Source organism: Esox lucius, chromosome 7 (assembly GCF_011004845.1).
Source record: "Esox lucius isolate fEsoLuc1 chromosome 7, fEsoLuc1.pri, whole genome shotgun sequence".
In the NCBI taxonomy this organism is placed as follows: Eukaryota; Metazoa; Chordata; class Actinopteri; order Esociformes; family Esocidae; genus Esox; species Esox lucius.
In genome coordinates this window covers 20081299-20103995 of record NC_047575.1, presented here as the reverse complement: position 1 = coordinate 20103995, position 22697 = coordinate 20081299, and the positions used below count along the sequence as shown (strand labels likewise).

At 42.2% G+C, this 22697-nt stretch overlaps 1 protein-coding gene across 1 annotated transcript; it reads left to right on the top strand.

Moving 5' to 3' along the window:
* Positions 1–482: 482 nt before the first annotated feature.
* On the top strand, positions 483–22609 carry LOC105025987 (cGMP-dependent 3',5'-cyclic phosphodiesterase). The gene is made up of 30 exons (XM_010897111.4): positions 483–610; positions 3804–3867; positions 10565–10654; positions 10836–10927; positions 11219–11328; positions 12415–12470; positions 15297–15356; positions 15481–15592; positions 16089–16141; positions 16235–16309; positions 16428–16469; positions 17519–17587; positions 17701–17831; positions 17949–18060; positions 18195–18234; positions 18314–18377; positions 18463–18544; positions 19018–19192; positions 19315–19427; positions 19595–19672; positions 19919–20041; positions 20132–20325; positions 20425–20512; positions 20603–20650; positions 20795–20869; positions 20964–21063; positions 21175–21287; positions 21423–21461; positions 21595–21701; positions 21821–22609. Exons 1-30 carry the CDS (start codon positions 540–542, stop codon positions 22029–22031), a joined length of 2787 nt encoding a protein of 928 aa, XP_010895413.2. The 5' UTR covers positions 483–539; the 3' UTR covers positions 22032–22609.
* Positions 22610–22697: the final 88 nt, after the last annotated feature.

The following is a 22697-nucleotide window of genomic DNA, read 5'->3' as shown; positions in this document are numbered from 1 at the left end:
AGGCATTTGAGAAATAGACTCAAAGCGCCATGTTGACTTTGAGGTTCTGTTTGGTTGGAACATAATGACAAGGTTGGAGAACTTCAGTCGTAAAACCTTCTAAGATTAGACACTGAGCTTTCTGTTCATGTCATCATGGTAACAGTGGTCAGCAGTAACAGGATGGAATGATTTCCGCCCTGTTTTTACTCCGGACCACAGCTTGGTGCAGTTTATATCACATTCATTAATTCACTCATCATCAACCAACCAGCAGCTTAACATGAAAATGAGTGTGATGTAGAAGCCTAGGTAGACAGCGCCCTGAGACCAGCCAGAACGGGGAAGGGAGACTGATCCGGTTGCTGTTGCAGCCTCAGCATTGATCCAGTGCCCGGTTGGTTGAAGCCCCAGAGGTTTTGTTCTCTCTCCGTTTGCATCTCCTGTACCGCTGCAGAGACAGACGCCATAACAGCATGTCACTGGTCTGAGAGGGTGGACTGGAGTTAGTCGTGATCACAGATCCAGCTGGTCGGATCTGTGAGTGACAGGTGACGGAGATGGGCCAGGCATGTGGAAACTCCCTTTTGTGCCGTACTCAGCAGTTCAGGCCGTCGACGCCAGCCGAGATGTAAGTGTGTGAATGTTGATGCTCTGTCTGGGTGAATCTGAAACCTGTACTGGGGTTGAGTCATTTTCATGTCAGTGTATGACATGCAGTACATTGATTACTTTGTCTTTGGAATAGTGTAGGCCTATAGCTTTTGTATTTCTTCAGATCTACACTTTTGACGTCTGAGTTCAGGACGTTGTGGAACTTTTCAATGAGCAAAGGACTATTTAATGTAGTACCATGTGTACTCAAAATAAGTGCTGTCAGAGCTGAATCACCTTAGAAATAAAACAATTTGCAAATAATGGAATAGTTGGCTAACGGTATATTTTAAACTTCTGTACTATACGGATGTGTGCAAATGGCTCTCCCAAACATACTCTACAAGGTGCTTTCTGTTCACTGCCGCTGTATAGAGTCTATACTATTTCAATAGCAACCATAGTGCCGTTTTGATCTCACTTCAAAACACTTCAATCTGTGTCTGGGGGATAGGTGAGAACAAGCACCAACATGAGGATGTTCACACAGCGTCACATCCACTCACCATCATGCGATCAAAATGAAAAGCTTAGCTCAGCTTTTCATTTTGTTTTTAAAGCATAGGCTAGGTATACCTAGCAGATTGAGCACACCTGCTATTTCCAGCTTCAATGATTTCTAACATCAGAATTCTAGTTTCATTCTCTTAGGTAATGTTATAATGTTAATGCAATTTAAATGCTGGCATGTTGTGTGTGGCTACAGTACATTAGACCCTCTGCCATTTTCAATCTCCCATAAAGTTTTATTTGTGCTCTTGTGGGGCTAAGTGCCTCTCGCTCTATAAAAGGGCTTTCTAATATCCTTTTATTCTTCAGCTGTCTGTCATTAGCTGTGAGCTGTGTGGGTAATGGCTTTACATTAGGAATGTAAGGCTGGTGGAGTGGATCTGTCACCCTGGTAACAACCACGCAGTCCAACCCATTCCTAGTTCTTACATTAGTATCCCCATTAAGCCTCACATATCACCCCAACCTCTGTTGTGTGAGGTTCTGTTTCGTTCTAGCCGTTGTCCTTGAATGTAGCCTGTTCTGTTTGGTTTTTGTCCTTTGTTCTTGAATGTAGCTTGTCCGTCTGTCATTATTGTTTTAGTCCGTATTTAGCCTGCCGGTTCTGTTCAGCCCTTGTTGAGTCATTGAGTGTGGTTTGTGTATGTGTCCCAGCCTGCCTTCCTTATATTCCTGCTGTTTTGTTGTTTTCTCACCTGCCCTAGTGTTGTCATTAAATCCATAATTTTCTGTTAACTTTGCGCCTGGCGTCCTGCTATACCCAAATCGAGACATTTTGTTTTCAGTATGGATTCTTGGACTTGAGTTGTTTTTCCTCACGTCCCCATCCTACAGTCCTTTAGACGTTAACTGGTTTGTCATAAAATAATGTCTATCTTTGTAATGGAAGTGGTTCTCACAATAAATTATGTGGAAAAAAATTATTATATTTATTAAAAAAATTATGTAATTAAAAACATATGTATTTTCAGTGCTCCATCATGGAGTTTGATTAGAAACCAAAGAAGGAACGGAAATATATTCTCTGTGCTGTTCTGGTGTCATGAATCTTTAAAGGATTAGAGAGGTGTTTATCCAATGGAGTGCAAACGTAACTCAATTCCATTGAGTGTAATAACAAAGTTCTGGAAAGGATGTCAATTATTTGAAATGTTAAACAGGTAGATTAACGTTTGTCTAAAAAAAAATTTTCAGCTTCTTCAATATTGTACTGTTTATTCAAGTTGATTTCAATAAATATGTAATCTGCCTCGACTTGAATAGTTCATATGAATTTATAACAATAATCTTCCACTCAGTATTGTTGAGTCTTTTCCATGCACATCACTATCGCAAAACCATGTTATTCTTGAAGAGATTTTTCCCCCCTTCATTTTCAGCATCACATGAACCTATGACATATCTTTTGTCATATTGTCTATGTCTAATTTCCCTGTCACACTAAGTGTACATGCTGATGTTATGGTTATGTTCTTCACTCTGTATCAGTAGGTGCTGCAGCTTTGAAATCTTGACAGTGGACAAGCCTGTTAGAATTTCATTAATGGTGGAGACTATTGATGACTCACCTGTCTGGTTTAGCTTATTGTAATTAAGGGCGTGTCTTAACAACGCCTGAATAACACCTGGCAGGCAAGACAGAGCTATAGTCTTCACCCATTAACACATACAACATTGTTCCCCTAAAATTCTGTATGCATTCCACTTTAGCTTATTTTTCACAAAAAATTTTTTTTACAGAAAATGTACATAATGCTACCACCTCATGACTGTTGCTAATGTGTCTCAAAGTCAAATCGATCCAAATGTTTTCACGGGATTAAACATCATTTTGATGTAACCTCTAGGGTTATTAGATGCTAACCCCTTGTAATAAACTCATATAATCAACCATATTACTGGAACAGTACGGTAATATCAACCTGGTAGTGCTAAACTGATAGACGTGTGTGATAGAATGTAGCTGCATGAGTTACAGGAGCTTTCACTGAGGGGACCCCGCCCCCACTGAGCCAACAACTGAAACACTATCTCTCACTCACTGGCACTTAAAGATCAATATGAGAGAGAGTGTGTGTGTGTATGTGTGTATAAGTGTGTGTGTGTGTTTGTGTGTCTGAGTGTGTGTGCGTACGTAGGTTGTGGGTGGGCATATACTCCTGCTTCTGTATCTGTTTTTGGAAACCTGCAGTTGTTGTAAAGCAGGTGGGGATGACATTGGGGAGATTCACAGACAGACCACCATTGGTCAGATGGTGGCCCCCCCACACCCTTCCACCCCCCCACCCCCCTGCGCACACACACACACACAGACAACCTAACAATGACTATTCAACGACTCAGTATTTTGAGAGACGAGGGGGCAGGGCCAAATGGACAGAGTTGAAGGGGAGGAGATTTAAAGAGATCCTTGTGAGAAAGTCAGAAAGAGAAAGTGGATAGAGAGAGACAGAGAGAGAGAGAGGGAGAGGGAGAGAGAGAGAGAAAGCGTGTTTATGTCATGAGACTCTGTCTTCATTGGAAAACCAGAAGTACAACAGAGGAAGAGTCTCAGAGAGATTGATATAGTATTAGGGGCTCAAACAGAGACAATAATTACAATAAAAAGAGAGACAGAGTATGCTGCAGCAGATTGTTGTTTCGCTCTTTCGCTTCTTCAGGGGTGGAGAAAGGAAGGTGTTTCCACCAGTGGAGGAGAGTGGGGCGTACTCACACTGCCTACAGGTAAGACTCTGCTCGGCTTTCCCTCATATGCACTCATGAACCACCTGGTCACACAGCAGTGAACAGAGCCCAGCCTTTAAACCTCTCTGTCCCCAGCCACATGTCTGCATTGAACAAACTAAAAGTTATTGAACTTATGTCTATATCTAAAAGAGACACGGTCTGTCACTTTGGTGACAACTGTCAGCCAGATTTAATCTGACATCAGCTGCAATTCAACACGTAGTACATCACTGTGACAGACATGCTCAAATATTTACATTTTTCATGTGCAGCTGATTGGTGGAGGCTTTCTGGTGAGTCTGTATTGTTTAGACTTGTCTAATGGACTTTCTAAATGATTCATGTTCTACTGATTTTTTTATGTGGAGTGTGTGTGTGTTTGACTGTGTGTGATGGAGGGAGTAGACAGAGGCAGAGCACACTAGCCACCTGTTCCTTTTACATTAATTATAAGCGGAATATTATGAAGTGGAAATATTTTAGGACAGACCGAGTAGGGATGTTCCTTTTGGAATCCCCTGTCAAGTTTCCTCTTCTGTCCCTCTGACGCCATTTGTGTTTCAGGAGGGTTCATGAGGAACTCTCGTTACACACACAAAACCCAGGCTCCAGAACTGCAAATGACAAGATCATGAAATGTCTACTTACATTTTAGTGGTGATAATTCTATATATTTAAATAAATGAGAGCTTTTGTGTTAAAACTTTGTAAAGCCAGTGTTGTCATCTTCCTTCCCTGATTGAGTGAAGCCTCCCCTCCTTCCAGAATGTCAGCATCATAAGCCTGGCCCTTGTTGCTGTGCTCAGGGGACTTGTTTGGCTAGTGGACATTCACAGCTGTGAGAGTGTCATTGTGTGAATGCATGGGCATATTTTGTGTGTATTCTAGGATAATTCATGGTAAACACTGACTGGCTGAAAAGTAGCAGGGTTGTTCCACAAACATAATTTTATATAATTAAAGTGCTCATTATATTAACAATGTACTGTGGGATCAACATCACACCCAATATATATTAGTGGTATATAATTGTAAATACCAATTCTTACCGAAATGGCATAATCAGAATTTTCATAAAATTTTATAAAAAGTTCTATTCCATCCTTAATATCATTGTAAAACATAATCACGTTTTCTTTATATACATTTAACCATGTTTTGAGGCTTTATGTTTTTTTCAAACTTTGAACTTTCCTTAAAGGCATAGTTAGACCTAGTTAGTGATTTAGTTCGACCTAGACCTAGTCAGTTGTTCCTGATGGCCTTTGGAGTAATTTTTCACAAAAAGCCATTGTTTACCATTGTCCCGGCCTGGAATTAGCATTATTAGCATCATCCAAATTCATGAACTGAACCTGTACGTTCTGTGCCACAGTAGCTGGATCCAACACAGAGATACGTGGTTGGGCACCGAGATACGATGGCCGGGCACACAGAGATAAGTGTTGGATGGATATGACAGTGCCCAGATATGTTCTGGATGGCTTTTGGATGGATATGACAGTGCCCAGAGACTTGGTGTATAGAGAGAAGAGGGCCAAGAGGTGAACCTTGGGGAACACCAGAGGTAGGAGGCTGGATGGCTGTCACCAATCCATTCCACGTCACCTGGTAGGAGTGGCCTGCCTGGTAGGAAATAATCCAAGAGTGAGCAGTCTGAGATGCCCAATTCAAAGAGGGTAGAAAGTAGGATGCTATGGTTGACAGAGTCGAAGGCAGCTGATAGATCAAGGAGGATGAGAACAGAGGAGACAGTTAGCTTTGACAGTGTGAAGAGCTTCTGTTACATAGAAGTGGCCTGACTCGTCAGGGTGGAGGAGATTGTTCTGAGAGTGGTAAGAAGGGAATTAGGTGGAAAAAGTGCACTCAAGTGTCTGAGAAAGGAAAAACAGGAGGGATACAGGCCTGTAGTTTTTGACCTCAGAGGGGTCAAGTTTTGGTTTCTGTAAGAGGGGAGCTACCCTGACCATCCTGAATTCCACTGGTACACAGCCAATGCTTACCGAAGACTTGATGAGGATTGGGAGACGAAATCCTACGATGGTCTGGAGGAGGGAGGAGGGGATAGGGTCAAGAGGGCATCATTTTAGGCGGCCAGCCATCACTAGCTGAAGGATATCATCTGGTTAGAGCAGAGAAACTGCAAATGACTCGCCAAGATCAACATGTTAGCGACCAGTAGGCCTGAAAGGCTGACTGAATGAGGTATGGATATTGTCAACCTTCTTTTGAAATTGGATTACAAAGTAATCTGCAGAGAAGGAAATGGCGGGGAAGTGGTGGAAGGTTAAGGAGTGAAGAGAAGTTGGAAAATAGGTTTTGTGGAAAGAGGACAGTACTCACTGTCGGCATGGAATTCAGAGGAAGTGGGTAGGTGAGCAAGAGGGAAGAGACAGAATCTGAAGAAACAAGTTGCCCTGTGCTGCCACCTTGTCAACCAGATGCTCTTGGACTATGGGAAAATGCATACTAAGGCGAATTAAATATAGCAGTATATTTTCTGTATATTTTATAGCAGTATTTCTTTCTTGGGATATCCATGTTTCTATAGGTGCCAGGAAGTCAAGAGTCTGGAGGGCAGCATAGGCTGATTTGAGTTTGGCATTGTTGCCAGCAGATCGACAGATCCAAATACAGGCAGATAGCAAGGATGCCACATGGGCTTTGAACCAGAGCACATGAGCGGAGTGGAGCGCTGGGAATCTCAGCTCATCACTCATCACAGAACTGTTCACCCCTCCGCTCCCCAACTCAAAGCCACATCAGGCCACTCCGTTCATTATCGCTCAGCGCTCAACGCATTTGCTTCGCGCTCCACTCAAATCGCACCCCGCTCGCACCAAAAAAGGAAAAAAATCTACATATAGATTTCCCTTTTAACTCAGACCACAAACTTTAAAAAAAATGCTACTTCCAGCTCTCTTTTTCTCTCCTTTGTTATTGTTGGGCCTTTGCGCACAGTGAAGAAACTTTTGAATTCCTCAACCGTTTTCTTTTGTTTCTGCTGCTCCTCCTCTCGCTCTATTAAATACAAATTCACGGACGACACAAATTAAATAAAACAAACCGTTGAATGACAAAACGAATTTGTTTGAATATTACACTATATTTAATTTAAACTTTGTTACAAGTTAAGTATTCAATTTGCTAACCTTTTGCTGTCTTCCCAGCGTGTTCACGTAGCACACTTTCGTGTTTTCGAGAGATGTGTCTTTTCAGATTCCAAAATGAATCTTTACTTACAAAAACGATGTCTCCACATTCGTTTTCTTGTACCACATTATCATTGTTGGTTCGTTTTATTTTAATACTACACCTGTATGACTTTTCATTTTCTTTTTTAAAGTACTTTTTGAACTCCATTATGTCTACTGTCTGTTGTACTGTGTGTTGATGACTTTGCAAGACACAGATGGATTCTGGGTCAGGCCCGACTGAGCATGCTTAGACTCGCGTTTGAGCGGAGCGGGAAATAGGGCGCTCACTCCATAGACATAATAAAGAGTAGACGCCGCATCGACCTCTACTGCCTACTGGAGCTAACGAGCCGTGGGACCGCCATCTTGGACCGGTCCGCCACTCCACTCAATGTAATCTGTTTTGGCAGGTGAAACGAGCTGTCAGCGCATTTAATTAATCATACCTCAGTGAATACCTTAGTGATTTTCACGCTGGTTTTTTTGCTGCAAAGGTCATACATGTAGCAATGATACAGGACACATGGTTCGGCGTATTTTAATATTCATAGTTTTATATTCATCAAAACTGTGAGCATAATCCCCAAAAAGGGAGAAAAACAGGAACATTTCCAGTTTGACTATCATTCTGATTGAAACACCTAATGTGTAAATAGTGGCAGTAAAGTCAGAAATATATATTTCTCTCTCTCTCATTTCACAGCCCCCATCCCAACATACACACATGGGTCCCAGTCTAAAATAGCAGAATGAAATGAAAAGTGACATTTTTTATTTAAACTGCACATTTACTTTGTTGAAACTCCCTTGAAAAGTCTTAAAAGTCTTGAAAACTTAATTAATGTAGCATTTTTCAAAACACAGTTACAAGTGCTTTTCAGAACACAGAGGGAAAGAGATCAGGGCTAAGACAATCACAAACATAAGGACATAATGTAAAGATAAACTTCATTATACACAAGCTCACACACCCAGTGTAAGGCAAAGGAGACCAACATTTGGATTCCTGGAGACACACACAATGATAATACCGTCTTTTATTTATATAAATATATAAATAGCTGGCCAATGTTATACCAGTAATATTTGCTTTATTTCTACAACAGCATTCTTGAGTCAGTTGTAATCTAAGTCAGTGTTATAGAATATGACTAATCAAGTCTCAGTTCGCTGGGTGAACACCGGCTGGTGCAGGAGTATGCTGCACAGTGCTCTGGCATCGTTGCTTCTGCTGCTACACAAATAGGAGTATGACCGGTCAAAGATGGCGGGCGTATTTCTCGCGCCCCAGCAGCCAATGCAGCGTCTACTCTTTATTAAGTCTATGGCTCGCTCCGTCCTTTTAAAAATTCCGCTCTGCGCTCTGTCCAAAATCCGCCCGCTCCCGCTCCCCGCTCGATCCCGCTCAACTCCTCTCACATGCTCTGCTTGGAACACAAAATAAGAAAGGTTGCAGTGATGGGATTGGGGAAATAATGGGATGGGAAACTGAAACATTACAGAAAAAGCAGGAATAAAAAAAAAGATGAACATGGGACAACAGATAGGTACAACATTACAATATTTCTCTCTTATCATCTATAAGAACTCTGCAGAACAACTCCAGGTAACTACGCAGAAAAACTTGGCAGAACTGTCTCTGTTTAAGCAACAGTCTTTGGTGCAAGTGACTACTCTGCCGCTAGACAAGATGCAGCTACAAGCTCAGGGAATGAAGAAACGTAAATACTCACACCACTTGAAAGCAGACAAGGGAGGGCCAAACCTTACTAGGAAGACAAAGGCAACCAAGCATTAAAAGGGCACTTCTGATTACAGTAGATCAGACAAGCCCTAATGCAGCACACTGACCAGCACACTAAGGTTGCTATTATCACCAAGTAGGGAGCACTAAACCACACACCTACAAGCCTGGCGGCACTGGGGAACTGTCAGGGCCGTCTACACCCCCAGAGGGCCTAAGGATAGATACAAATCTACATTCATTTTTATATATTATATTTTGTTTCATTGGTTTAATATTTTTTGTCTTAATTGTAATGATCATCCTTTTGCATGTTTTCAGTTTGTGTTGGAAGAATATCCAAGAGAAAAAAATATCCAATCAGAATCTTTTGTTGGTAGTATCTTGGTAGAAATGATCTAGCTGTGGTCAACATTCATTGGCTAGGCCCTCGAGCTTGGAATAGCAGGCACCAGCCGAAGTTATTTACACTGACTTCAATTAGAGCAGCATTTTTGAATGACAGTAGATTTAACCAATCGCAAGTTTGTTAAATGGATGGCGATGTCCCGGCTGTCAGCCCTGGTTTTGATCTCAATCGAAAAATAATTTATTTTGGATTATAATTTAAAAGACAAGTTTCCATTATCCATTTAATAAAGAATGATGATCATAATGGTGAGTGGACTTTGTTTTCATCGACAGCTTGCTTTTTGTTGCTATCTCATTTTGAATACAAAGTGTAAAATACTATTTCAACTTTGATCACTTTGTTCACTGGTTGGTAAAAACAAAAGGTAATGCCCGAGGTTGCAATTTGAGGTACTGGGTACCTGACATTTCTTGTTGTGGTTTATTTTTTATTGTTGCACACTAGACATCGCATAAAGCGCAACTTTTTTCTCTCTGACAGTACTGTTCGTGGTCTTGAAGCAATGTGAGTAGTTGTGTGGCTGAATTTTTTCCGTCACTATTTGAGCGACTGTTTTGGCAAATGTTTCTTTCAAACAACACAACCGTATTTTCTTCTAACCTGCTATCGATATTTGCAACCGCTGTGTACGTCTACTGCCTCTGTGAGCCACAGCCGAGTGGCTTAAGGCCGTTTGACTATGTCATCAAAGAATTGCTTCTCCTACATAGGTCCGCAAAAGAAAGGTCTCAAGTCATGCTCTGTATACACAGGAATCCGAGTTCACTATCTATATGTATCACATATAGATAGTGGAGTTGGAAAATGGAGTTGGAAAATTTGCATAGAAATAATAATACGATCGGAATACTCACTTGCCTAATAATTGCGCACGCAGTGTACGTCTCCCTAGAGGTCCCAGAGTCAGTGCATGTTCATGTTGTAACGCAGAACAATTTCCAGGGATGCTGAACATTTTTGAGAGCATAATGTAAGCCAGCATTATCATTAGAGTTCATGAGCTGCATCAAACAATTATAATTCAATAAAAAACCGACAACCTCTCCAGGGCAGCAATGTGTATGTGGACGTTATTTAATGCAAAGCTATGAAAGCACACGTCCTATTAGACTGGGACTAATATTGAGCACCGATTGCTGTGATCTTGCGTGTTGTGTCACCAGTTGGTCTGGCTGTATTCTGCATTGCATGTGTCTCCAGTGAATATGAGCTACTGGAGAGGCAGCTCTGTGTGAACAACATCCCAAGCCTGTTCCTACTCCCTTTGTATCTGTATCTTTGTTTCAGTGCATCAGAGATAACATCATATTTATTATTTTCCATTCTTCCTTAATTTCCCAGGGTGTATTGCTCCGACTGGCTTCAGTCACTGACTCCTCTTCCTTGAGAGATGCCATCAGAGAGGCGTTCCATGCTGTCTGCTCTGACGTGGTGTGTATCTACTGTCTTCACCATACTGTTTTCTCCCTAGGGTATGACTGACCGACAAACTGAAATCAGAGTGAATCACACAAAAGAAACATCCACATTGAACATGTTTAACTGTCTATTGTACCTGCTTGGCATATGCATATGTACGTTGTTTTGAACCTGGCCCACCCTCCTCTCATAGGACAGTACATATGTATATCTATTGGATGAAGATACAGGACACTTCTGGTGTGAAGACCCACCTCATGAGCTGCAGAAGGAGGGGAGAATCAGGTAATGGTCTAGTTTACCTGTACTTCAGACAATTATCATTTTGCATTATGCACCGTTTTTTTCACCAGTACGCACCACCATCACACAAGCGTTGGCACCTGTAATTTTCACCTAAACACATTAGCCCGCATGGCCAAAAAGTAAATGTAAAATTAGGTGATCTTTTTCCTGCCTTTTCCCAGTGTCTTCAAACTTGGAATTCAATTTTCAAATAGTAATTTTGTATTTATTTTCCCTTAAAGTACATGGTTTGTAATGCTCATAAATAAATCAAAACTCTTTCCCTCCAAGGGATATTATTTTCCAGCAGAGAAGAGTACTGTGTGAGGAATTCCCTTCCTCAGACCTGCTGGAGCAACAGAGAGAGAGACTTACAGGGCACCTGCATCAGGACAAGAGAGGTCTGTTGGTCTTTATCTGTGTTTTTATAGCATCATTTGGTCTGTGTTTTTTGGCCAAATAACACAGGTATGTTCGTGCATAAATAACACAGGTATGTACGTGTGTAAGTAGCACAGGTATGTACGTGTGTAAATAACACAGGTATGTACGTGTGTAAATAACACGGGTATGTACATGTGTAAATAACACAGGCATGTACGTGTGTAGATAACACAGGTATGTACGTGTGTAAATAACACGGGTATGTACGTGTGTAAATAACACGGGTATGTACGTGTGTAGATAACACGGGTATGTACGTGTGTAAATAACACAGGTATGTACGTGTGTAAATAACACGGGTATGTACGTGTGTAGATAACACGGGTATGTACGTGTGTAAGTAGCACAGGTATGTACGTTTGTAAGTAGCACAGGTATGTACGTGTGTAAATAACACAGCTATGTACGTGTGTAAATAGCACGGGTATGTACGTGCATAAATAACACGGGTATGTACATGTGTAAATAACACAGGTATTGTTGTGGATAATTGTTCCCCTTTTTCCCCGCAAACATTTTCAAACAACTCAGGAATATTGATTTCTCTCATTCTCCCAAGATTCCCAAGATTCTCCCAAGAGAGTGAAGGACAAGCCACAGGTCCTTCTGTCCTCAATATGAGATAACCACTCATTGCACTGACAATGAGAACAGTAGTCGAGCCAGGGCAAAAGCACATTTCATTACTCTATCTTAACAATTAAATGTGGAAAAATCTAAGATAATAATAAGAAAATAATATGAGCTGGTTAATTTCTTTATCAATTAACACTCAATTAATATACAAATGATCACATGTGACGTTCTATCTACTCTTCATCAGGTTAATGTGAAATAACAACATTTTCTGAAAATATCTCTACAGTATGTGCATTTGAAACGTCTTTCTTTATATCCCCCTGAGACTCCTGAGAGTGAGGTCACACCCAAGTCTCACCTGCTCAGGGATCGTCCTAGAGACACAAACAGTCTCAGTTGTCACTCCAGTCTAACACCTTCCTCCTTTCCCCCCTCTCCCTTGTCTCCGCCTCCACCCACCAAAGTGCTGATCATTCCAATCCTGGAGCAGGACCAGGGTGGAGCTACTGCCCTCATCGTGGTGAGCATGCTCCACATAACGCCTCTCACCTCGGTCTTACACACTCAAACAAAACACACAGACGGTAAAGAGGCATGAATACATGTAACTCTCATGCACTCAAACAGTAGCAGGTTGAATATTCGACAAGAGACAAAGAGAAAAGGAAGCCTTATACACACCTGTGATTATATGCTGATTAGTGACAGGTGTGAGGGATAACGAAACATAAGTGAAGGGTCCATTTGATTTGTGGAAAGGAACATATATTTATGAAAAACAGAGCAACAAAATACCTTCAATTACCCCATTCCTGTCTCCCAGACATGACCCCCCTTGAAACTGTACAAGACTGGTTGTTTAGGGCAATCGACAGCAGGTATTGCTCAGAGTCTCAAGGATGTCCAACAGCATCCCAAAGATTTCAGTCCAGCAGCCATTCAGATTAAAACACAGGACACCTCTTTTGGGCCCTACCTCTTTTTGGCCCTACCTCTCTACATCCCATTACTCTCACTCCCCTTTCCTCCCAGACAGATTGGCTACTGTGATTTAGTGAAAGTTAATATTTTGGAAAACGTATTTCCTTTTTACATTCTATTCCTCTTTGTTAGTCCTGCCAGCTTTAGTCTGTTGGCCATCCCACCTCTATGAGAAGCCTGTTTCCGCTCAGCCCAGCCAAAAATGTTTTCTGTCCTTGCAACCCTATACTGGAACCAGCAGGGCTGGCCCTAGTCTTTTGGTTTGGGGGCCCCCTCTTCCCTATTGGTCCTGGGATCACTGGCGGACTGGGACCCTCTAGAGGTCCGGGGCCCTAAGCAACCACCTATGTGGCTTATGCCTAGGGCCGGCCCTGGGAACCAGCTTCCCCTGGACACTAGCACAAGAGAGGGTCACACCAGTCTTTTATAGAGAGAGCTGAGAAATGCATCTGGGAGGAGAAAAGGCCTGTTTTCAGGCTTTGCAGAGATAATCTTCCTGACACATCCATCAATTCACACTACAGCTTGATACTCAATGGGACGCAACACAGTTCTCCCCCCTCGACATTCCCAGAAAGCAAACCATTTAAGGCTGCTAACAAAATCTTGAAAAGAATCTTGATCCAGAACAGATGCAAAAGAGTCACCGTCACCCCCCCCCCACACACACACACACACACACAAACATCATTCCTGGGAAAGGAACCAGTTAAGGCTGATATCCAAATCTTACCGCAGGCCACAATGTAATGTATGGTTGTGCTCAAAAGTTTGCATACCCTTCAGAGCACATGAGCGGAGTGGAGCGGTGGGAATCTCAGCTCATCACTCACGGAACTGTTCACCCCTCCGCTCCCACGCTCAAAGCCACATCAAGCCACTCCGCTCATTATCGCTCAGCGCTCAATGCATTTGCTTCACGCTCCACTCAAATCTTAGTTCTTAATACTGTGTATTGCCCCCTGAGATCTCCCCAGAGTGGCTCGATGATATTAAGGTTAGGAGACTGATGGCCACTCTAGAACCTTCACCTTTTTCTGCTGTAACCACTGGAGAGTCAACTTGGCCTTGTGCTTAGGGTCATTGTCGTGCTGGAAAGTCCAAGAGCTTCCCATGCAGAAGAATGCAAATTGTCTGCCAGTACTTTCTGATAAAATGCTGCATTCATCTTGCCATCAATTTTCACAAGATTCCCCATGTCTTTAGAACAGAAGCTGTGAGCCTACTAAAGCTCAGGAGCAAATCCTGGATGTCCTTGAGAAACATGTGAGTCTGTATGTTCTTTCTCCAGATCCATCAGCCCTTTAATGAGCTCACATTCTGAGACGAGGAGCACTGTGCTTTAAATGCAGCTGAAATTTGCTGGTACAACTCTAATTGCCCATCACAGGTCACTGTAGCCTGTAAGAGAGTCCAGAACTTGCTTGGTCAAAGGCACACTCGGAGGTCAGAAGTCAACAGGACACCTATATCACCGGACCAAGGTGTTGTCGGGCATATTGTAACCAGGCTTTTATGTGGCACTGGCGCAGTAAAGGCTTCTTTTTGGCAACTCGACCATCATTTTTGTTCAAGCATCGTCGTATTGTGCTCCTTGAAACAACCACACTGTCTTTTTCCAGAGCAGCCTGTATTTCTCCTGAGGTTACCTGTGGGTTTTTCTTTGTATCCTGAACAATTCTTCTGGCAGTTTTGGCTGAAATCTTTCTTGGTCTACCTGACCTTGGCTTGGAATCAAGAGAATTTTCCACTTTTTAATAAGTGATTGAACAGTACTGATCAACATTTGCAAGGCTTTGGATGTCTTTTTATATAATTTTCCATCTTTATAAAGTTCCATTACCTTGTTACGCAGGTCTTTTGACAGTTCTCTTCTGCTCCCCTGCTCAGTGCATCCATGTGAGAGCTAACAAACTTATTACCTATTCATACACAGACACTAATTTCAATTTAAAAATCAACAGTGTGGGATATTCACCTTTAATTGCAATTTTCACCTGTGTGTGTCACCTTTTGTGTCTGTAACAAGGCCAAACATTCAAGGGTATGTAAACTTTTGATCAGGGCCATTTGGGTGATTTCTGTCATCATTTTGTTTTAAAAAGGAACCAAACAACTATGTGATAGTAAATGGCTTCATATGATCACTATCCTTAAATTTAAAAAAAAATGTTCCCCATAATCAGTCATATTTTCTAAATCAATGTCAACACTTCCCAATTTCTGCCAGGGTATGCAAACTTATGAGCACCACGGTAACCATGGGCTTTTTTCTGAAAGTACAGTATAAAAGATAATACATTAATTTACTTTAGACAATGGTCTAATTATTATGACTACAAATGTGTATTTTCTATTCTAAAAGGTTTGCTGTGCACAGCCTACTAAAGCTCAGGAGCAAATCCTGGATGTCCTTGAGAAACATGTGAGTCTGTATGTTCTTTCTCCAGATCCATCAGCCCTTTAATGAGCTCACATTCTGAGACGAGGAGCACTGTGCTTTAAATGCAGCTGAAATTTGCTGGTACAACTCTGATTGCCCATCACAGGTCACTGTAGCCTGTAAGAGAGTCCAGAACTTGCTTGGTCAAAGGCACACTCGGAGGTCAGAAGTCAACAGGACACCTATATCACTGGACCATGAGATCCTGAGGCTTTGTGGTATGATAGTCTGATAAGAGAATTTCACCTGTGTTATGTTGTATACACTGATGAGCCAAAACTTTATGACCACTCACAGGTGAAGCGACTAACGTTGATCATCTCCTAACAAGGGCACATGTCAAGGTCTCTTACAGTAGGATAATGCGCCCTGCCACACTGCACACATTGTTCAGGAATGGTTGGAGGAACATTATGAATAGTTCAAGATGTTGCCCTGGCCTCCAAATTCCCCAGATCTCAATCCTAACGAGCATCTGTGGGATGTGCTGGATCAACAAGTCCGATCCACGAATTGACACAAATATGGCTTTGTTAATATGGGGTATTGTTTGTAGATTGATTGAAATGTTGTTTTTAATCAAACCTATGACACAACAAAATGCATAGAATTGAAAGGAGGTTTCTGAAGGCAGTGTAGACACATCGATTTAGAATGTATTGAGTGAATGAAGGTCCGAACGGTTCAAGTTGATTCTTGTACTATTTACTGTAGGAGAGCTGTATGACCTGGACGCTGCTTCCCTCCAACTCAAAGTCATCCGTTATGTGAGTGTAGAAACCAACATAAACAGCCTGTTGCAACATTCAATTGATACATAGTAGTTAGTGACTGAACCAATGGTGTGGCTGTTTTCACAGTTGGAGAAGCAGACTCAGTCGTTGTGCTGCTGTTTACTTCTAGTATCGGAGGATAACCAACAGTTGTCCTGTCAGGTACATGTATGCAGTAAACACACAAACAATATGAAATATCCTAATATAAAGTTGCAATAGTTGTGGCAAAAACAAAGAAACAAAATTAACTTTGTTGGATGACTTTGTTATTCCTCAGGTAGTCGGACACAAGGTTCTGAAGACGGAGATCAGTTTCCCTGTGAGTTACCAAAGCACAACTCTTCTATGCCTCTGATATTACCAGCTGCTCTCCTATAGCCAGAGCACATGAGCGGAGTGGAGCGGTGGGAATCTCAGCTCATCGCTCACCGAACTGTTCACCCCTCCGCTCCCCAACTCAAAGCCACATCAGGCCACTCCGTTCATTATCGCTCAGCGCTCAACGCATTTGCTTCGCGCTCCACTCAAATCGCACCCCACTCGCACCAAAAAAGGAAAATAATCTACATATAGATTTCACTTTTAGCTCAGTCCACAAAATTTTAAAAAATGCTACTTCCAGCTCTCTTTTTCCTCCTTTGTTATTGTTGGGCCTTTGCGCACAGTGAAGAAACTTTTGAATTCCTCAACTGTTTTCTTTTGTTTCTGCTGCTCCTCCTCTCGCTCAATTAAATACAAATTCACGGACGACACAAATTAAATAAAACGAACCGTTAGGCCTACTTGAATGACAAAACAAATTTGTTTGAATATTACACTATATTTAAACTTTGTTACAAGTTAAGTATTCAATTTGCTAACCTTTTGCTGTCTTCCCAGCGTGTTCACGTAGCACACTTTCGTGTTTTCGAGAGATGTGTCTTTTCAGATTCCAAAATGAATCTTTACTTACAAAAACGATGTCTCCACATTCGTTTTCTTGTACCACATTATCATTGTTGGTTCGTTTTATTTTAATACTACACCTGTATGACTTTTCATTTTCTTTTTTAAAGTACTTTTTGAACTCCATTATGTCTACTGTCTGTTGTACTGTGTGTTGATGACTTTGCAAGACACAGATGGATTCTGGGTCAGGCCCGACTGAGCATGCTTAGACTCGCGTTTGAGCGGAGCGGGAAATAGGGCGCTCGCTCCGTCCTTTTAAAAATGCCGCTCTGCGCTCTGTCCAAAACACGCCCCCGTCCAAAACACGCCCCGCTCGCTCCCGCTCAACTCACATGCTCTGCCTACAACCACTTCTTACTGTGTCTGACCCACGGTTTGACTGAATATCTGCCTGCATTTTTCTGTCTGCCTGGGCTCCAGCTGACGTTCGGCCAGTTTGGTCAGGCTGTGGAGAAGAGACAGAGCATCTCCCTGCAAGATGTCACTGAAGTAAGACCACTGAAATGTTCCCTGGTCGATAGTGTTGCAGTCTTACCGTGTCAGGTTTGGATGTGTTTGATGCTGTACCCTACACCTCTCTCTTTTCTGGGTCCATACTCTAGGAGGAACACAAGCAGCTGAACAGCACTCTGGGATTTGAAGTTCTCTCCATGCTGTGCGTCCCTGTTGAATGTCGAGCCACCTCAAAAGTGGTGGCACTAGCCTGTGCCTTCAACAAAATAGACGCTGACAGGTATAGGTGAATGTAGGTTGTTAAGTGTGCATACTTCTGTGTGTGTATGAGTGTGTACATAGGTAGCTGCATGTGTGTGTCACACAGTAAAGTGCGTATTCATTTGTCAACCTTCAGACACACTGAAGCAGATGAACACACAGTGCAGCACTGCTTCCGCTACACGTCCTCAGTACTGACCAGCACACTAGCCTTTCAGAAAGAACAGAGACTCAAGTTTGAATGCCAGGTAAGGGGCTCACTGACCACATCTCACTGTGGTCCCCTTTAAACTCAACCCCTGACCTAGTGAGAGTCTTTAAACATCCCATAAATACACTTGTCATCACCTCACCTGCGAACCGTCTGTTTGTTGTCATACAGGCCCTGCTTCAGGTCGCCACAAATCTCTTCACACACCTGGGTAAGTGTCAGGCCTTGCTTTGTGGCACGGTGGAGCATCACCCTCTGTTGTTATAACAACCGTTACCCCCCATCTCCAGATGATGTTTCGGTCCTGCTGAAAGAGATCATTGCAGAAGCCAGGAGCCTCACCAGTGCAGAAATGTAAGTGCTATATAAAATTATCACAAGGATCCTGAGAAAGGTAATAGATAAAATAATGAATATTACACATTCATCTCTTCTTCAGTTGTTCTGTGTTCCTGTTGGACGTCGTCAGTCATGAATTGGTTGCCAAGGTGTTTGATGGAGGAGTGGTTATCGATGACGAGGTGAGGCGTGGTCCTAAACTCACTCCCACCAACACCCTACTTCACAGTACAAGATTGATCAGGTCTTCCCAAACTAAGAGTTGCTACTCCATGATTTAAAAATCGAGTTGTGAGAGAACCTCTAAAGAACACGTTTTTTTCCCTTCCTCTACAAGGCCTACAGGTTGTACAGGAATCATATAACTAAAGCACTAAAGGGACAGAGGCAAAAAGAACATATTTCTGTACATGTGATCATACAACATTGTTGCCTGATGATCATCTGAACCTTACAAACCAGTCTGATGCAATTTATTCACTTAAAGCAAATTTCCTTCTGACTGATATACTGTAAAAAAGAAATGATTGAACCCTAAATTAAAAAAAGTCAGCGTTAATGATGACATCACTTTTGTACATGGTGGAGTCTTGACAATTTTCCTGTATATGGGTCTTATTTCCACTGTGTGATGGCCTCATTGCTGTGGTCTCAGACAGAGCTGCGTATCCCTGCAGACCAGGGCATAGCAGGCCATGTAGCCACCACAGGGGAGATACTCAACATCACAGATGCCTACTCTCACCCACTGTTCTACCGTGCAGTGGACGACAGCACAGGCTTCAAAACGCGCAACATCCTCTGCTTCCCCATAAAGGACGGACACGGAGGTCTGTCACAGTCTTACTTCCTGTCTGTTTTTCATTTCCTCATCTCCCTTTTTCTTGTCAGTCTATTGATAATTGTACGGTCCACATCAACTCTCTCTCATCCTGGTTGCTCTGCTGTTCAGAAGTGATTGGCGTGGCTGAGCTGGTCAACAAGACTAATGGACCCTGGTTCACCCGCCTGGATGAAAACTTGGCCACAGCTTTCTCCATATACTGTGGTATCAGCATTGCTCATGTATGTTCATAGTCATCCCCTCTGCTAATCCTATAGACCTTAGAACTGATTATTACCATACAACATGCTCTTTTTTATAGAGTACATATATTGATGCTTTAAGATGAATTTGTCATCAACACTACTGACATGGTAAATGGCTCCTGTGCTTTCTGTTCCCCACCTAGTCACTCTTGTATAAGAGGGTTGCTGAAGCCCAGTTTAGAAGTCAGCTGGCAAATGAGATGATGAAGTATCACATGATGGTAATGCATCCAATCAGAGCTCTCCTTTAACATGTGACCACCGATCATCCCATACAGAATGTAATACAATTGTATCCTTAAATACGATGCATTTTAGGATACTATTTATTTTGATACTTGTAAAACATAGTACATTTATCATGAAATATATTATTTGGCCAATTCTAATACTTTACATTTTTCATATGGGATGTCTGTTTGTTATATTTGCCAGATAATGTCCTGACCTTTGACTCTGTCTCTCAGGTGTCGGATGAGGAAGTGACACGGCTACTGACTGTGGGGATACAGTGTGTAGGGGAAATCCACCCCAGCTTCTCCAGCTTCACCTACACACCTCGCTCCCTGGCAGATGACAGCACACCCTCTGTGAGAACAACACACACTCCTGGAGAAAGACACTTGTAATGCGGATCATGTCTGTTTTCTCATGTCTCTCCATTACGCACCTGTTTCCAGGCCGTTATCAGTATGTTTGAGGATATGGGCTTCATAAACACCTACAAAATCAACATGAACACGCTGGCCAGGTTTTGTCTGATGGTGAAGAGAGGTTACAGAGATCCTCCTTACCACAACTGGATGCACGCATTCTCAGTGTCTCATTTCTGCTACCTTCTCTGCAGGAATCTGGAGCTTTCCAAGTACCTAGAGTAAGAACACCAAGAGATGAGCCTTTCAGAACATGGTTATTACAGTTAAGTGGAACTCAGTAACACCTCAACTTACACTGCAGTGTCCTCTATTTTCAGTGACATGGAGCTGCTTGCTCTCTTTGTGTCCTGTATGTGTCATGACCTAGACCACAGAGGGACCAACAACTCCTTTCAGGTGACATCGGTAAGATCCCAGATTCCACCAACATACAGAATCCTAAACTGTATTTAGCTTTTATTGCACAAATTGTATCTTTTGTGTCCTCTTCTCCAGAAATCTGTGTTGGCTGGCCTGTATAGTTCTGAAGGATCTGTGCTGGAGGTAAAACACAAAGTCTGAATGGTTTGTTAATTATATGTTTCGGGAAACGGTCAGAACTTGATTTCATGCTAGGTATTTGTTGACCTCTAGTGGATATAAAGTTTAATTGCAGCATCAGCAGAGCTTATTGGCTTTCATTTCCAGAGACACCACTTTGCTCAGGCGATCGCCATCCTCAACACCCAGGGATGCAACATATTTGAGAAGTTTTCCAGAAAGGTAAAACAAAGGCAATGCAAGGACACCTCTGTTCCTAGTTTGCGTTGTCGTGTCTTCACTCGGTTTCTGTGTTGTCTTTTTTTGTCGTTTTTAGGACTACCAGAGGATCCTTGACCTGATGAGAGATATCATCCTGGCCACAGACTTGGCTCATCACCTCCGGATCCTGAAGGATCTGCAGAATATGGCAGATGGTAAGGCAGCCCAGTGTATCCTGGGCCCGGGTCTGATGACTGGTGACCATTTGCTTTGCTTCTGCCTCTTCCATTTCTTACTAGAATGATACAGTATGTTGTGTCTTCCAGTGGGCTACAACACCAAAGACCCTCAACACCATAACCTACTACTGAGCTTGATCATGACCTCCTGTGACCTCTCTGACCAGACCAAAGACTGGAAGACCACCTGGAAGATCGCTGTAAGAACCCAGTCTATCCTCTATTAAGCCAACTTTGCTGTCACCTTTATTGGCCATTTTATCGTTTCCTAAGATGGCTTCTGTCTCCATGCTGTATTTTGTTTTACAATAAACTCAAATCTGTTTTTGTTACAGGGACTCATTTACAAAGAATTCTTTTCTCAGGGAGATCTGGTATTTATAAAATGTTTTATTAATTGTTAAACATTGCATGCATCATATTGTCCTGTCTCCATCTGGTACACGTACAGTTGTGTGTGTATGTGTACGTGTGTGTGTGTGTGTCTTTGTGTTTTCGTGGATGCAGGAGAAGGCTATGGGGAACCGTCCAAGTGAGATGATGGACAGGGAAAAGGCCTACATCCCAGAGCTCCAGACAGGATTCATGGAGCAAATTGCCATGCCCATCTACAAGTGAGCCATTGACAGACCACTAACCCCAAAATCTGGTAGATAAGGGCTGATTATAGGTCTTGTAGTACAGCTTCTGTCTGACTACTTTGCTCACGGCCTTCCTCTCCATCCTTCTGCAGACTCCTCAAGGACCTGTTCCCTAGGTCAGCAGAGTTGTATGACAGTGTGACAAGCAACAGAGAACAGTGGGGTAGGGTCTCTCACAAGCTTGACGTTAAGGGGCTGCCAGACAACATTTCTCTGGACTACCTAGATGCAGAGTTTGAGCAATTACAGAACGGACAGACAAAGGACAATGACACTAACAGTAGTGCTCTGGCCCAGCCGTAGCACACAGCATGACGAACAAGAGTAACTGACAACTAGATTTTATGTTTTGTATTACACCACACCTAAAATGGAGAGGGGCTCTATCAATATTATTGTATTTCCTCCCCCTGCCAATGCACCTATTTTACAGGTTGTGGTGTGGTGTTGTGAATGACCGGTGTACCGAAATCCAAATGGTCTTAATGGTCACATTGTAATGGGTATTGGACAACCGTGCAGACAGCAGGACTGATTTCACATCAGTGGAGAGAAGAAAACATTGGCTTTCAATTCTGTTTTCAAATGTGTTTATTTTCCTTGGGGTTCTCACCATGATAACTTTGTGTAAATCGTTAAAGGTATGTATTGAAGACTACTAGGTAGAATCGTGTACATTATCAACAGAATTTTTAAATGTTTGCCTAACTCCAAAACTGTCTAATCCCTTCCCCTTTTGGACATTGTTTTTAAATGTGACTTGCACGGGATACATATTAATTTTGATTTTGAAACAGCTATATGCAGTTATGTTGATGTATGCTTGCATTTTCCTATTTCCCAAAAATAAAGATAATTCTGTGAATTACTTAATCTACATGTTAACATCATGTACTAGATATTTATATTTATTTCTAATATCTGTGCAGAAATAAAATATTTTGCACACATTCTCTTCAGTACGTGTAT

Bases quoted from the DNA above. Each gene is read 5' to 3' on its own strand.
- LOC105025987 (XM_010897111.4), top strand. From the start codon at position 540: ATGGGCCAGGCATGTGGAAACTCCCTTTTGTGCCGTACTCAGCAGTTC. The intron at 11,329-12,414 runs GTCTGTTGGTCT...CACCCACCAAAG, and splicing joins CCTGCATCAGGACAAGAGAG to TGCTGATCATTCCAATCCTG. The intron at 20,513-20,602 runs GTAAGATCCCAG...CCTCTTCTCCAG, and splicing joins ACTCCTTTCAGGTGACATCG to AAATCTGTGTTGGCTGGCCT.